Source organism: Telmatherina bonti, assembly GCF_933228915.1.
Source record: "Telmatherina bonti genome assembly, chromosome: 11".
NCBI classification, from domain to species: Eukaryota; Metazoa; Chordata; class Actinopteri; order Atheriniformes; family Telmatherinidae; genus Telmatherina; species Telmatherina bonti.
Genome location: NC_136629.1, coordinates 18,326,638 through 18,342,661, shown reverse-complemented (window position 1 = coordinate 18,342,661; position 16,024 = coordinate 18,326,638). Strand labels below are relative to the sequence as shown.

At 37.1% G+C, this 16,024-nt stretch overlaps 2 protein-coding genes across 2 annotated transcripts in view; both read right to left on the bottom strand.

Annotated features, from left to right (window-relative positions):
- Positions 1-776: 776 nt before the first annotated feature.
- On the bottom strand, positions 777-8,553 carry LOC306762621 (lysophosphatidylserine lipase ABHD12). Its single transcript, XM_079249170.1, has 13 exons — positions 8,453-8,553; positions 3,307-3,422; positions 3,108-3,213; positions 2,850-2,969; positions 2,698-2,728; positions 2,556-2,601; positions 2,160-2,289; positions 1,805-1,842; positions 1,613-1,692; positions 1,437-1,519; positions 1,258-1,336; positions 1,012-1,133; positions 777-862 (listed from the first exon to the last, which is right to left on the bottom strand). The coding sequence occupies exons 1-13, from the start codon at positions 8,542-8,544 to the stop codon at positions 841-843; spliced, it is 1,065 nt and encodes a 354-aa protein (XP_079105296.1). The 5' UTR covers positions 8,545-8,553; the 3' UTR covers positions 777-840.
- Positions 8,554-9,280: 727 nt separating this feature from the next.
- The window catches only part of mocos (molybdenum cofactor sulfurase), a 10,174-nt gene continuing 3,430 nt past the window's right edge, over positions 9,281-16,024 (bottom strand). Inside the window, exons 9-15 of the mRNA XM_079249402.1 lie at positions 15,812-15,974; positions 15,607-15,694; positions 15,107-15,228; positions 11,519-11,615; positions 11,249-11,390; positions 11,038-11,142; positions 9,281-10,917 (exon numbers count right to left, since the gene is read on the bottom strand). Coding sequence (XP_079105528.1) covers positions 10,813-10,917; positions 11,038-11,142; positions 11,249-11,390; positions 11,519-11,615; positions 15,107-15,228; positions 15,607-15,694; positions 15,812-15,974 — 822 coding nt within the window. The 3' untranslated portion in view covers positions 9,281-10,812. The remainder of the gene's footprint in view (positions 10,918-11,037; positions 11,143-11,248; positions 11,391-11,518; positions 11,616-15,106; positions 15,229-15,606; positions 15,695-15,811; positions 15,975-16,024) is intronic.

Here is a 16,024-nt window from a genome sequence, read left to right as displayed (position 1 = left end):
AATATAACTGCACAAATTAGAAATCACCTAATTTTCTATTCTAATATCACCATAATGTGTATATGTGTGTAAGTAAACTGGATGCAAAATTTATTTAAATGCTACTCTCTCTTGTAATGCAACACTAGAGGCTTATCACTCATACAAGTGTTTCTGACAGCAAGATGCATCAGCCTGAATACGTTTATAAAATGCCAAGTGCTTCGATTATGTAGGTGTCTTCTCTTATCAACTCTTAGTGATTCAAAACACTCTTCAGCTCTACTTTAAATAGGGTAGCATCCAACCACAATCAATTTTTTGTGTTTCTTGTAAACACACTAAATTGATCGTAATTTTTCAAATGACACCGACATGTCGATGATTATGTTAAATGTACTGACGTGTTTTAGTACGTATCACGTATGTGCCATAAAGTAAACTTTTAAAATCTTTATTCTCTTTATTTTTCTGTAACTTCACAGAGCACATTTTTACAATTTTTGTAAGTTTGTAAAAATTCACATTTTTCTATTTAAAACCAGAAATGAGATAAAAGACTAAATTACTTTTACCTGAACACCTAATGTTAATCTAATCACATTTCCAATTTCCATTAAAGCTTATGAAAAAAGTAATCAATTTAAAATCTAATAGAATTACACATGAGAAACAAAAAAAGTTTTTTCAATCAGCCTTGAAAATTGATTGTTAAAAAATTTACACATCACATTTATTCCACAGTAGATTCATTCAATCAGAAAAAAAGTAAAGTCAAATTTTCATGCAGCGAAGGTGGAATGGACAATCAAATTAAATTAATGGTCTACGTCCAGGTTCTACTGGTCTTCCAGTTCTACTTCATAATGATGACACAAACTTCCTGTTTAGAAAAAAAAAAGACAGTTATATTCAGTGTCCATTTTGCAGGAATGAGACATATAAGCTCATATTTCAAATCCAGATTTTAAAAAAAGTCAGAACAGAGTATTGTGCAGAATATTGAGCAATATTAGGAAAAGATTGTCTCACTTGATGATGTCCGGCAGTTGGGGGTCTCGATATAAACCGTTGTGGAGATATCCCAGAGAACCATCAAATGTCACCAACTTGACTCGATCTTTATTCTGGGCACTTGCAGCTGCTTCATAGGTCTGTAAAAGGAAATTAGCCTATTTTAGGAATTGTTTTCAGAAGAGACAGTTATAGCTAGAATAAAAACACCGCCAGACTGATTTTTACATAAAAAAGAAGAGTAGCTGTCTTGGCTAGTTATACCTGCTGAGCTATCTGAATTGGAACTAAGTGGTCATCCTCCGAGTGAAGGAAGAGTATCTGGCTTTTCATTTTCTTCAAACTGCACAAAGGCAAAAATATCAAAAGCCATCATATCTTAGTGGTATTAATAATATCATCAATCACTGCCAATCTGATGCATCAATTTGTGTTTGTCTTACTTTTTTTCAGAGGGGAACACAACCTTATTTTCTGCCCATGGCTCTGGAAACAGGTACCCAATCCCTGGATATTTCCAGTAATACTGTAAAGGAATAAAACAACACAAATATTAACTGTAGTAGCCATATAAAACAAATACACTCCACACAGAAAGTAAAGGAATAATCCTGTCTACCCAAGTAAAAGGGTGAAAAGCTATATTCTGTCGATCACTATTGAATGCACCCTCCAGGATCACGCCATCAAAGACTTCACCTGAACAAAAAGAGAAAATAGTTGTTACACTGAGATGTTGGACAAACAACATTTGATTAAAGATTTACTTGTATTTGTTTGTCAGAGTCCGTTGGTAAAGAAAAAAACTTGCCTCGTTCAAGCAGTTTAACTGCAGTGTTTGTGGTAACCCTGAATAATAAACAAACAAACAAATAAATAAATAGCAATAGTTTCGCTTTTTCCAGTTTGCCATATGTTCATCTACTAAAGTGGTACTGGCAAATTTGTTGTTGCTGTGAGCCTATTAAAATAATTTTTGTGATAAATCTAAGCTATAGAATTACAACTTTCACTTCTTCGCTGACTTGCTTTAGTTTTTTTTTTTTATACCACAAAATAATTTTTTTTAACATATATTTTTAAAGTTTTAATTACAAAATTAAACTACAACAATAAGCAAAGTAATTTCTGCTTCTACAAGGATGTCAGAGTAATTTTTAACTGACCCTGTGCCAAGAGAGTGTCCCCAGATGACAACCAGACTGTCCCCACTGCGTGCTTTGACCCAGCTGTACAAGTAGAGGGCATCTGTGGTCAGACCCAATTCAGTTGGCTCTCCGGTGGAGTCTCCAAAACCTGCATGAGTTTCTCAAATCATTTGCTGTTCAGTGACTGATAGAACAGAGCTGTTTTTAACTCCCACAAGGTGGCAGTCACTCCAAGAAAATCCTGCACTCAGCTCTGACCGAAAGCTGAACTGTTTTTTTTTTTTTTTTTTACTGTTTTACTGCAAACAGCTCATCAAAAACAACTACACTGGTTTGTGTGGATGCCACGGCATCAAATAATGAAAACAAAAAGGGCGCGCATCAGTATGAAGGGAAGGAAGCAGAGTTTCATACCTCTATAGTCAGGCACCAGAACATGGTAACCAAGTGCACTCAGCAACTGTTGATACATGAGGCTTATTAGTCAACATCATGACCAAAAATAAAGGCTTTAATGTCACATCTTCAAAAAGAGAAAAGACTGTTAATCACTTGCCTTTGCCACTCCCACTCGGTGAGGAGCTGCCCTGTGGAAATAAACAATCACAGATGCTAAAAGTCAATGATCTTTCTGTAAACAAGAACAAATAAGTGGAGCAGTTTAAAACTTTCTATCCTTCCAGAAGCCAAATAAATTATTAATCATACCTTGTTCCCGTGTTCCCATGAAGATATATGAAGACTGGACTTCCATCACTTAGACAATTCTGGTACCATGCCAGGCCTTTCCCTTGTGCCTCTTTCCACCGGTGTTCAGGGACTGTGTGCCTTGCACAGTTTAAAACAATGCACCACTCAGAGATACAACTGACTACTGGAATAATGATAGTAAAAAAAAAAAAAAAAAAAAATCTATCTTAGACTTTTAATGTCTATAGTAGGAAAAGAAAAGAAGTGTTTAATTACCATACACCAAGGGAAATCCCTTCCTCTGATGTTAAGTACATGTTGATGGTATGATTAAGTGAGAAATCAGCAGGTCGGCTGAGGTCCACAAAGAAAGGCACACTGACTACACACAGGAAAAGAAGACGAGTGGATCTTTTTTTTTGTGGACAATAGTGAGATTTAAAACAATTTGATAAGACAAAGTGTACACACTTACCTCTATATTTATAAATAAAGTGCTGAATTAATTCTGGGAGCACTTTCAATGTGACAGGCACCAAAATGAAAATAACAAAGCCAGCCAATAAACCCTTTTTTAACAACCCACGTGACCTAAAAACAGACAGTGACAGAGAGAGAGAGATAAATCTATATGACTGTAAATCTTTGGACCATTATTTTAGATATCTTGTGTCAGTAGAAACCAGGAACCCCTGTCTGAAGTTTCCTTTTCTCTAAGTAACTTGATAACATCTTATTGACAAGTTGAGTTATATGCGCTAGATATCACTATGGAGAAACTTTAAACCAGAGGGGCACTTGGACAAAGCAGTCCTCTGCCAAGTTCAATGTTCCATCTTACAATGTCAAACAGTGAAACAGATTTGATTCATCTGCTAATGCCCTATTCCCCTCCAAGTTTTCTCCACTTCTCCACTAGGTTTTGCATAATCTTGCTTACAGAAAAATAAACAGCATAGACAATGCCCCAGCATTATTGGCCAATGATGAATGTAATAACCCCCATCAGACAACAACATAAATCCCCTCCAAAATAAGTAAAGAAAGAAGTACTGAAGGGGCTGTGAGGTAACTAAAACCCATTGGTTTACAGAGCAGAGCTTCCACGCACCTTTTACCAGTCTGTGCCTATAAAGAAGAATTAATATGGAAGAGACGAACTAAATGATCTAATCAACACACCAGGCTGTCTTCAGAGTGAGTCTTAACTCCCTGGAGGCAACAGCAGAAAAGAGGATGCTTTCTAGAGTATAGCCAATTATTGGACAATACATCCCAACCCCTTCCATTAACACTCTAATCAGCCAGAAGAACCCCCTTTAGCTGAAGACTGATCTCTCTTCACTGCTCGGGGGAAGCATATAGGAGGTCATTTAGTCCACGAGCCAATAGTATGCCAAAAGTTAATTAATTCACTTAACAATTCACTTGAACATCTTTTCTAAAAAATATACCAAAAAGGCCCCACAAAAATATTTTAATTACCATTCAAGAGAAGTGCAAATTAACATGCAAGTACAGAATTTTGTGACAAGGATTTTACTTCACTTTGTTTCAATATATTCAATTGTTCAATTGTTTCAAGAGAAATATTTTACACTGTCCAGAAAATGGGAAATGTGAAGAAAAAATTAATACATTTCAATACAGTTTATTGATAGTTTTAAGTTTTCTGCACATTTTCAGTCCCTAATCAAGCTTCAAGGATCTGCATTAAGAATTGCAACCCTAGGAGCTTTAATAATGGAAATTGACTAATTTTTTTCTTGTCCTTGAGAGTGTTTTTTACCTCTAATCTAAAGGGATAGAAGATGTCTTAAAGAACCAATAAAAAAAGTTCAGCTGCCATCCTTAACTATATGACTATGAATCTATGCCAACATTAGAAAATGTATATTAATATATATGAACTCCACTGGTGTTTAAGCGTTATTTCCACATTATTTTTAGCTACATATTTCCTGCACATTACACATTTATATCTGAACCATTAATGCTTAATGACTTTATCTAGAAGGGTAAAGAAAACCCAGAGAGATTCTATTTTCATTTGTGTCTGAATTTTATATTTCTGAGGAAAAATGTTCAATAAAAAACAAATAATTATTCCAAATTAAATAAATGAACACGCACACATAAATATGCAAAAACAGTATCATGACCTGTTGGCAACAGTGTAAAATTGCTGAATAAGAAGAGATGAATTTTGACAATATTAGAGACGGCAATTTATGTCCGAAGTTCTACAGGTCACCCTACTTGCCAAATGCGGGCTTTTATCATTTTTCACAGTTTTCAGCAGCCACTGACTGTTGGCAGTAGAATTCAGTTGGCTGTAGTTTGCAATATGTGCCATGGTGTTTCTTTGCATCCCACTCACTGGATCTTACAATGATGCCAACATATGTATGGTGTAAAAGGAGAGCTACATTAGGATAACAAAATAATTAAACAAATTAGTCCCAATTTATCATCCCCTGAGTAATTGTTGTCCATGAACACTAAGTTGTTCACTTCTAAAATTAGCAGAATATCTGTATAAAAAGAAAATGCCTTTCACTTCATCATTTGTAGACTTTGTTTCCAGCTAAAGGTTAGAGCCTGGTTAAGATTAGGATCAAAGTTAAGCAGTTAGTTGTGACATAGAGGAGATTATAGTATATTTAAGACTAACCACAATGGAGGCAAAAGTGTGTGTGTGTGTGTGTGTGTTATTTGTTAGAGACCTCGGGAATTATTAAAAGACATTAATTATTCCGCTTGCAGCCACAGTCATTAACCCAGTAGGTATTCACGGTCATGCAGGAACATTTCTTACTGGCTAAAAGTGCAGTTTTTATTACATTTTGGTAAAGTCTAACTTATTAAATAAAAAATTATACTAATTAAATAACTCAGTTAAATCATTATCAAATCAAAGTATTACAACTTTAAGATGGGATTAATACAATCATGCATGTTTGCTACATGCTCTTAAAGGGGTGCTATTTTGGTATTTTGAGTTTTCTGAGCTTTCTACAGTGTTACAGGGTTGAATCCTCATCAGACATGTGAACGGCACTGTTTTTTATCACCTAAACACATATTTGAGTTTGAGTTCCAGCACGCTCTCCATTCGGTTTCCATGGCAACGTAAAAATGCATCGCTTTAGAGAGTTTTTTCTACTTGGAAATCCTTGTGACGTCGCGGGGGATAAGGTTCGATGATTGGTTACCTTCTACTGGTTAACAAGGGCATGTACAAATACATCAGGCGGGTAGAAAACGTCGGATAAAGTTATTTCTAACGATGGCTGGTGAGTTTACCAAAGAGACATCCTGCTGCATTCGTTGCTGTGGGTTGCTGTTTTCCACTTTGTTTTCAGGGTCTGATTCAGGTTCCAACATGTAGGGCTGTATGCTATGTGTTGACATTGTATTTTTTTTTTTTTTTTTTTTTATTGAGTTCATATTAGCTTAATCGTTCTGTTTATGAGATGTTACAATGACGGCGAAAGCAGTTGCGGTGTGCGCTCCCGATGTAGTGCAGTGGTGAGAGGCGGGGCTTAATGCGGAAGAGTCTCAATCCACTCATTTTACCCACAGGCTGATCTGACAGCCTACGGAGAGGGTCGGTCTGAAGTAAATAAAGCGATTTGTGACAATAACTTGACCAATCTCAGCCCTTCTGGTCTCAGAAATAAATTAGCCTGAAATGCACATAATAGTTCCACTTTCATGTAATACCTACTACTCATCTTCAAAGTAGGGTTGTGATGGTCACAAACAAACCAAATCTTTTGAATGGCTCATTAATGCAAACGGTGGGAACTGAGTCGCGCTTGGTTGGGAGCCGTTCTTTCTCTTTCTCTCTCTCTTTGCTCTTTATTGCATGTTTCACGACTGCCATGCCGTTCAGGCTACAACCTCATCAATCTGTAACATTCACATGTTTCAAAAACAAACTCTTGTTTAGGGAGTAAATTAAAAGATTACAATGCTGTTACTGACCATCAACTTAGTGTTTTTACAGTACATTTAACCTTTATTACAAGCCTTTCTTATATAGGTTTAACTCTAACTACCTCGCTGGTACGCTGCCGATCAAAAGTGACACTTTGCAAAATATTTCAGGAAGTTAATGGGGAAAATTGCTATCACAAGCACACTCTTTGGGTAATCTTATCGTGAGCTAGAGACAATTCTAGCCTTTTGAGAAGGCTTTTAATCAGGCCGTTAAATCTGAAATTTTTTCCAGGAATGTCATACGTGAATTCTGTTGTGATAACTTCATGATTTATTACAGTTGTGATTAAAAACATGTAAATTATGTCAGCAGACATCCATATAGAAGCTTGACCAATAAGATGTTCAGATTTCTTCTTTTGTTTTTATGACAGTGACATCCAATCAGATCAGCCAAAGTTAAAATAGTTTTCTTCCAGTATCAAAAACAAAGTAAGAAAGTTTTTTCTTTTAAAGTAATACAAAAAAACAGGCAGGTCCAACAGTCCATCCTCTGGGAGTGTGAGATGTGTGATTTCGCCCTCTGTCTTGTTCCAGATAGAAACTGTTTCCAAGAGTGGCACAAGTGACTGAAAAAGTGAGGGGGAAAACTAATGGAAAAAGAAATGTGAAAATGTAAATAGTTTTGGTTGTGTTTATGTTAGAATTTTGGTATCTTTTTGTCCCGATAGCCAAGGTCTGAAAGAAACATATTTAAAAATGAAAAAGTTCTCACATTGTTGATCTATATAACTATTGAGCCATGCACGTGCCACCATTTTAGAATTCATATTATGATTGCTCAGGTTGTCCTGAAAAAAAAAAAAAAGATGTTCATTACTTGACTGGTCCAAGGGTTGAGATTATACATGCATTAATAAACAGAGAAGTCAGGCAAACAAAAATAGCAATAAATGGCTAGGTGTTTTAAGGGTTAAAATGTTGTTTTGAGTTTTTTGTGTTGTTAAAAATATTGTGTGGAAATTTTGCACTAAAAGCTTTTGCATGGAACTTGATTGTAGCCTGCTTTGTATTTTATTATGCATTTATAAGTGTTGAGGTGTTGCATGAATAAAAAAAAAAAAAAGAAGTTTTATACACTTACACACAATTTATACAATGGGTAAATTAGCTCACTGTCAGCTCAGAGGGATATGGCAGTGGAGTATTTACAATTAATTCAGAACAGACTTTAAAATCTTGTCCTCACATGTCAAATGAAGCTATTATAAGAAGAATTCAAACCAAATTTTGGTGAGAAATCTGAATTTGACATTTTGATCCAAATCACAGCCCATCATTCCTCCCTATGATTATTTACAGGATAAATTAATTAAACCCAGGCTGCCTTCTTACAAGTGAATAAATTTAACAATGAGCCAAATGAGACAGTTTTTGAACAGTTCTTTCAAATGAACGGATCCCAAAGATTCGGCTCCCTTAAAAGAGACATAAAGCCCTTTACTACTTCAGACTAGAAAATATTTATTTTGTAATGTTTAAAAAATTTGACGACTTTTGAATTTAATTGACAATGTCCTTTGCAAACTTGGTAGTGAGCACCAAGGTGACAACACAGGTTAAAATGGCATTTCTTAACTAAAGACGTAAACTTTAAGCTGACTTCAGAAACTCACTGCTTCCCTTCCTCTCTCTGAGCTCTGACGTTCCTCCGGATTTCACTCCTGTCGGAGGACGACTCAGTCTGTTTCACGGTCCTTTTCTTCATAGTCAGAAATATTTCACCACGAAAGTGTACAAAATTATATTTCCAACCGCAGTCCAGACTTCCACCTTCAGACTTTGACCAACTTTTACTCCAGTAAAGTAGGCTAATCATGAGGAGTGGGCGGGCCTGGGATTTTTTTTTTTAAGGTAGTGCCGTTTAATTTTAAAATCATGACACGTTATGCACGGTAAAATTTATGCCACCTTAAATATAAAACCGCCACAGCTGCCTTTCTCTTGTGTCTGTTTAATCATTAAAACCTTTAATGATTAAAAAGACATGACTTTTAATTTAAAAGTCATTATTCTTGTACTGTACTCAGTGTAATAAATACACACACAAATTCCACGAGGCGAAGTTAATTTATTCAATCAAATTTATTACTTATTAAAAATCCATTGTCAAAATATACAAGCAGAACAAAACACAGGGTGACATGGCCCGTGATTGATTAATAACTTTCATGAGTGAAGCCATGTTACACGAGCTTTTCCCTTATAACTCACCAAATTCACAACTCATCACATTAAACTAATCTCCAAATGCAAATATACGACCATCTTCACTTCTGGGATGCTCTGTCTCTCAAAGGTGCACAGCCATGTTGCTCAACTGTTTGCTGTTAACCAGAGTAAGTCTTTCTCATTGTCCATGTTTTTGTACATCTGTTTCTACCTGCTTTTTGTTGGCCTTTTATCAAGTTTTTTTTAAACATGCTGAAGCTATTAAATTGAAGATTTGTTCATATTTTTCTTGAAATACCAAACTTCCTGTAATTTTTTTTTTTTTTTTTACCATGTTTTTATTAATAAAATATTGGTATATTTTAGATTTGTTAGGTCAGTGCAATCTGTTTTGACAGAGTTCCATATCATATCATCCATCCATCCATCCATCCGTTTTCGATACCACTTAGTCCAATTCAGGGTGGCAGGGAAGCTGGAGCCTATCCAAGCAATATATTTTTACGATCAAAATGACTCCCAAAGAGCTTTTAGCCGAAGCACTTGGTATATCTTGGCGTTGTGTGCAGTTTGCTTGTGAAGATTTAAGAGATCTCAGAAAATGGAGAACAAAAGAAGTTACAGGTCTAAAAACTATATAATCGGAAGGTGATGTCTTTCAGAAATGCGCGAAGACCTACTACAGCAAAGGTTCTCAAATGTTTACGTGACACCCATGCCATGGATGATCAATTAATTATTTAGTGATTTATAAATGAGGTGATTTTGCAGTGATCTTCTAAATGTAAGGTTCAAAAGCTGAGAGAATCTATATGGAAGATAAAATGGTTTTTAGTCAATTCAGTTTACTGCTGTCACAGTGCATCTGACCCCCTAAAATTACCTTGTGATTTCCCCACTGAAGCCTCATCAGAAATGGTATCAATGGAAGAGTTTCAGTCAAGAAGCTATTTTTAAGGATGTGAATTAAGGAGAAATAGTTGAGGCATGCCAAATGACACAGGAACTAGACTGAAACTCAGTAACAGCATGTCATGTAGAGTAATGAAAGCTCTTCATTGTTATTAAAAGCATGTGGGACCATCTCGACAGAGAACAGAAGATAGTTGACATCCAAAGAACAGCTTAGAAATGTCCTTCAGGAAGCCTGGAAAAGTATTTCTGAACAGTGGCTCAAGTTTCTTGCACAGTACTTCATGTAGCCGATATAAAATGGCTAGAATTCAACCACCTCGTACTCTTCGCTCACTACACCAGGGGAGCAACATACTATAAAAAAAAAAAAACTTTAATGCCAAACCTTGATAGATTTGATGAACATATTTTCACTTTCTGTGCAAGTATGTCACTCATGGCAAATAATTTCTTGTGGCCATGATGTGCAACCTTACACTGACAAGTATAAATGTTCCATCCTTTTCAAATTATCAACCTTTCTGACCTCAAATCTAACACACCAAAGTCGAAGGCCATCTTTGAACCATACATTGTCTGATAGATTTACAATTTCAGAGAGAAATCATGTGCTTTAGACTTTTGGTCCAATGCAGGGATATGTTTGTAACAAATAGCAATTTAAACCTCAGTAAGAACAGGCATAGGAAGAAGGTTAACTTAAGCAGGGATTTTTGGCTATATTGCACGAGAAGGCCCTTTTAATACACATTATCTAGATTTTGCACACATTTTAAGGATGGATTCCCAAATCTCAGAATGTTTTCAATATAACAGGCAATGAAAATGTCAATTAAAGGCCACGGATGTTGCAAAAAAAAAAAAAAAAAGGAAGTTGCAGATGACCACTTCAGCAGCTGTGTAGGTTGGGCTGAATGACAGAACCAACAGAGAGAACATCGGCTGCAGTGGATCCCTCAGGAGCCTGATGAGTCAGGTACACACCAAATGTCACCTGAAATTCACAAAACAACACACAAACTGAATTTCTTTACATGCATGTGTACTTTACCCACATCCCCACACACACCCCTACAGCAACGACTCAAAGGAGCAGTAATTGCCTTTGACCCACCTTCCCAGTGCGGTGTGAAGACAGAGACATAAGTGGCTCCTTTGTTTTCATCCCGGTGTCCTGGTCTATTCCAACCATCTGGCATCTGCCACACTGTCCTGCAACCTTTTTGGTTTATCACACAGGGAGCACATTCGTTTAAAAAAATCTGCTCTCATTGGCTTTTAATGCTTTAGAAGATTTTAACGTTTATCTCAAAGTGTCAGCTCACCATAAATCGAGTGTTGCCAATTATCAAGTGTGACCAATTATCTTCTTCAAATGGTTCTACTCCAGCGATGACTAAATTGGCTCGGAAGCGCCTGATGATATTCTGTGTGTCAAGGAGCTGATCGCCCTCACAGCCGTCCAGCCTGAGAGCGGGAGTGTGGAAATTGCATGTTATTTTTCTTTTTTTAACCAAGCTGCATAAATGAACCACTGTAATGTAAATGTACGGATGTCCTACAGCAATCCTGAATAACATCTCATGCGTTCAAACCTGATGCTCATTAGATTCTGAATGAACTCCACACTGGCACGGTTGATCATGAGATACTGAGCCTCATTCACCAGGGAGAGGGACAAGGAAGTGGCAGCTGGAAAGGGAAACTTTATTTTAGACAGCAATTTCTGATTTGAAATTCACAAATTTGCAGAAAAATGTCAATATGGACCAAAATGTGCTTAGAAGTTAAGTTAATTTTGGGTTAAATGGATAAAAATCTGCTGTCAATGAAAGAATCTACAGATCAAGTGCTGAGCAAAAACAGCGACTAAATGTTGTTTAAATATCAATATTTAGAATGATAATTGCTATAATTTAATTTAAATTATTGATCAATAGAAGTGAATCAACTGTATCAAGTGAATAAAAGATCTTATTATTCCGAATACTGGAGCGATAATTATTGCAGATTTAACAATGTTGTGATCATTCCTGCTTATTAATTTACAAGGTTCTCAGTTTAAGTCTAATTCAGACACAGACATTAAAGGTTTTACCCCTGAGAGTTCACCTCTGATGAGGAGAGCTGCTCAGCCTGTGAACATGGCTGCAGAAAGTTTCTTGCAGCTCAGTGGGGAGCCGTTTTAAACCTGAGAGAATAGCCTGGGTGATGTTATCTCACGCTGGGTTTGAAGACAAATATTCAAAAGAAAGCCTGGATTACAAGCACTGAAAGACATAGGCCTTTACCAGTCAGAGAGGATTACATGAAATGATGAATCCATTGCATTGTGAGAAATGAACAATGGAAGAAATGTATCTCTTTTTCATTTAAACTACATCATAAACTAAGATCCAGGATATTTTGCAGACTGGCAACGCACAGATTTAGAAAAGACTGGATGAAAAGATATTTCAACATAAGGCCTCTATTTTATACAAGCTCATAAAACACTCAATCCTACATTTCCACTGATGCAATACCATGGTACTGGAACTCTCAGATCCTCCCTGGTTGGTGAGTATTCACATCTTTTAAAATGTGCAAGGTTTGTATCACATACTCAAGCTGATATAAACCTGCTTTCAAAGGGAGAGTGCTACTAACGGCAGCACAAAATCGAACCAACAGTATCACACTGATGCAATGCCAACTTAATTCTGGTTTTACTTATCCCCCATCAATCTCTAAGGTGCTTCCTAACATCCTCAATTACAATCCAAACATGTATATTTTAGAGTCAATTTCATTTTCAGGTTCATCATTTTATTTATACCTCTAAAATCAGCCACAAAAAAACATTGTTTGAACATGCCAAACTAGCCACCAGACTGGATTTATGTACCAATGATTCATGTTGATTCATGATGACTGTCGCTTCCAATCTACTTGCGACCTGTCGAGGGAGTACCCCCCCCCCCCCCCCCCCCCCCCCCCCCCCCCCCCCGCATAAGCTGCCAATCCCAGATAAGCAGTGGAAGTTGGATCAATGGTGCTTTTACAATTTGATAATTTTTTTAATTTCTGTTTAAAAAACTGGTGTACAGTTTAATTCCACCACAGACAAAAAGCAGACAAAGAGAACTCTAGAGTCAAGTGTTTCTGACCCGCAGGATCACAACCAGGTGTGAGTACATATCTTTTACGCACAAAAACCAGGGATATTTCTGTACTATTCACAGATGTGCACAAAAATAACTAAAGCCTGCTACATACTCAACAAGAAGCGAGAACTTTCTTTCTGTTCTTGAGGCCACATGAACAACATGACGTCTTTTTGTGGTCTTGGGTATGGCTTATTCTCAACGCATCAGCTGAACAAAACTTTCATCTTCTGAGAAGTATAAAGAATGCCTACCAATGTCATAAACACACAGAACTATAGAAACATTCACCGTTTTGGGTGTACTGGGCATTTGTTTACATCATTTCAGCATTGTTCATTATACATTAAGACAGACATCCCCTCACAGTAGCCCCTGCTCTGTTGTGAACGAAGCTTCTTTAAGAGCATGAACTAATGGGGCCGAAATGAACTTTTTTCTTGTTCTTGCAGCCTTAACAACAAGAAAAAAGTTCTCACTTCTTGTGGAGTATGTAACAAGCCTAATGCTGAGGGCTTCATAACAAGAGATTTGTTGCTCGTCACCCTGAAAAAAAAGGTAACCAAAAGGTCTCAATACCTTAGATCAGTTCAATTCAACCAGACAAATTCTAAATAATAGAGGACATTCAAGCCAATTGTAACACCCCCTAGGAGTTGTCGACCAACAAAGATCCCTCGAACAGAAACATTTGTAAAAGTCTGAAAGGCCACAAAAGGCACTCAGGGTCACTACTAAGCAACTAAGGGCTTATCTCACAGCAGTCTATATCACTGTGCAAAAGTCCACCATAAGGAAAACAATGAACAACGATAGCAAGCACAGCAAGACTACAAGGCTACTGCTCTCCAAAAAGAATACTGATGCCTGTCCACAGTTGGTTCAAGATCAATGGTTGTTGGGTTGTTTTTTTTTTTGATAGATAAAACCAAAATAGGCCTCTTTAGTTTGTGTGAGAAATGTTATGTATTGACAAAAGAAATATCTGCATTCCTGCATTGAACTTTATTTAAGATGTTAAATAACTTCACCACTGACTCAACAGAGCAGCAGTTGTGTGTGAGCTCCTGCTAGATATCAACTGTATAGTATAAACACACTAAGGGGCCAAATCCACTAAGATCCAAATTTTGTGTGTAGTAATTTGCATGTGCGATCTAGAATTTTGTGCGTTGGGCTGAACTATATTTTGCGTGTAATTCACAAAAGTGACTACGTAAATGGTGGCAAGTATAAATGTGTGGGGCCACCATATCTAAATGAGGGTTTTGTGTGTTTAATGGCTTGCAGCAGGGAGAGTTTAGAAAGATAGCATGACCCCATGACCCACAGCGAGTTGTGCATTTAGAGATAGTATTCTAAATCAGTAAATATTTGAGGTACTGTTGTCTTTTTATTCTCTCCAACCAATCTGCCCATTCTCCTCTGACCTTTGATATCAACAAGGGATTTTGTTCCAGACACCTGCTGCTCACTGGATATTTTCTCTTTTCAGGCCGCTCTCTGTAAACCTAGAGATGGTTGAGCATGAAAATCCCAGTAGATCACCAGTTGCCAAAGTAAGCCCATCTGGCACAAACAACTACTTAAGTCAATTAAATTCCATTTCCTTCCCTTTTGCTGCCATGTAATTGGCTAATTAACCAGGCAACCAAATATGCATGCTTTACATATCTAATAAAATGGTCAGTGACTCTACATATTGTGAGCGTCTACTCACATACAACGTTCCTTCTCACTAAATCACAATGGCAACAAGATGTTAATGTTAATTCTGTGTTCATATGCTTCTTTCTATTTTTTATTTGTTCTTTTATCTTTTGTATAATTCAAAATAAAAAGGGAGAATCAATGCATTTTTATCTTTTCATGCAACAGTGATATCAAGCAAAAACATAAAAGATTACAGTCTTAAATTAACAAGCAACAAGAATGCAAGTTCACAATCATAAGCACTATTAGACTCCAGGGTGGGAAACAAACCCTGAGTAAACAAAGACAGGCAAAGCAAATTGGATGAAATACCCATATAAATACCTTCACCAGACTTCTTCATTTCTCGGGTGAAATCTGGACTTTGTCTAATCAGGCGACATGGCTGTCCCAGGAAGTCTGACAGCCATGATGCAGCCTCGTCTCCGCAGTCAACAGTCTCCACTCTGGGAGTCGGAGGAGAATTATATTAGGGTGGACTCCAGGGAAATCTACAGTTTTTAAGCTGATTCCTATTTGCTGCTACATCTACTCTAAAAATAAGGTGACAAAGAGCCTTTTTTTTAAAATTGCGACAGCATGTAGGGATGTAGCAGGTTTAATACGCCTTGTCCATTGTTTGTTTTTCATAAAACAGTAGGAAACAGAATTTTCATAAGAAGTTCAGAATGGGAGGCCTGGTAGTGTGATCCAACATAAAAAAAGTACCCTGCAGTTAGAGAAAGCACTGATATAAAGGGGAAAATATAGAAAGTGTAGAAAGTGTATGTGAGGCTGCATTCGCTCTCCTGCTGCTTTCAATAGTCTTAACATTACCAGCTCACCTGTCACCACAAACTTTACTGTGACACACACGAGAGCTGGAAAGCAATTGAATGTCGTTTTCAAGTGGAACCGAAATGGTATCCATCCCTGCAGGGCAATAAAAAAAAAGTCCTCTTAAAAATTTATAGGAGAAAATCCACCTGATTGAAACTTCCCTTGTTAAGCAATACACTTATTTTCAGGGAGCCATGGACAGACTCTGACCTGATGCTTGAAGGAACAATTTGTTTGAGGGAAGGTGGACTTGTGGGCGAATGAGGCATAAGCACGTCTCTCTTTTCTGACTCAGGCACACGCCGTTTCCATTCACCACCATCCAGCCTCTGTCGTAGAGTAAACCCAGTGGTCCCACCGGCCAGTCGTGCACCTGAATGAAGAGTAGCAATGAGTCAAATCAAAACAGGCAGAGGGAAAAAA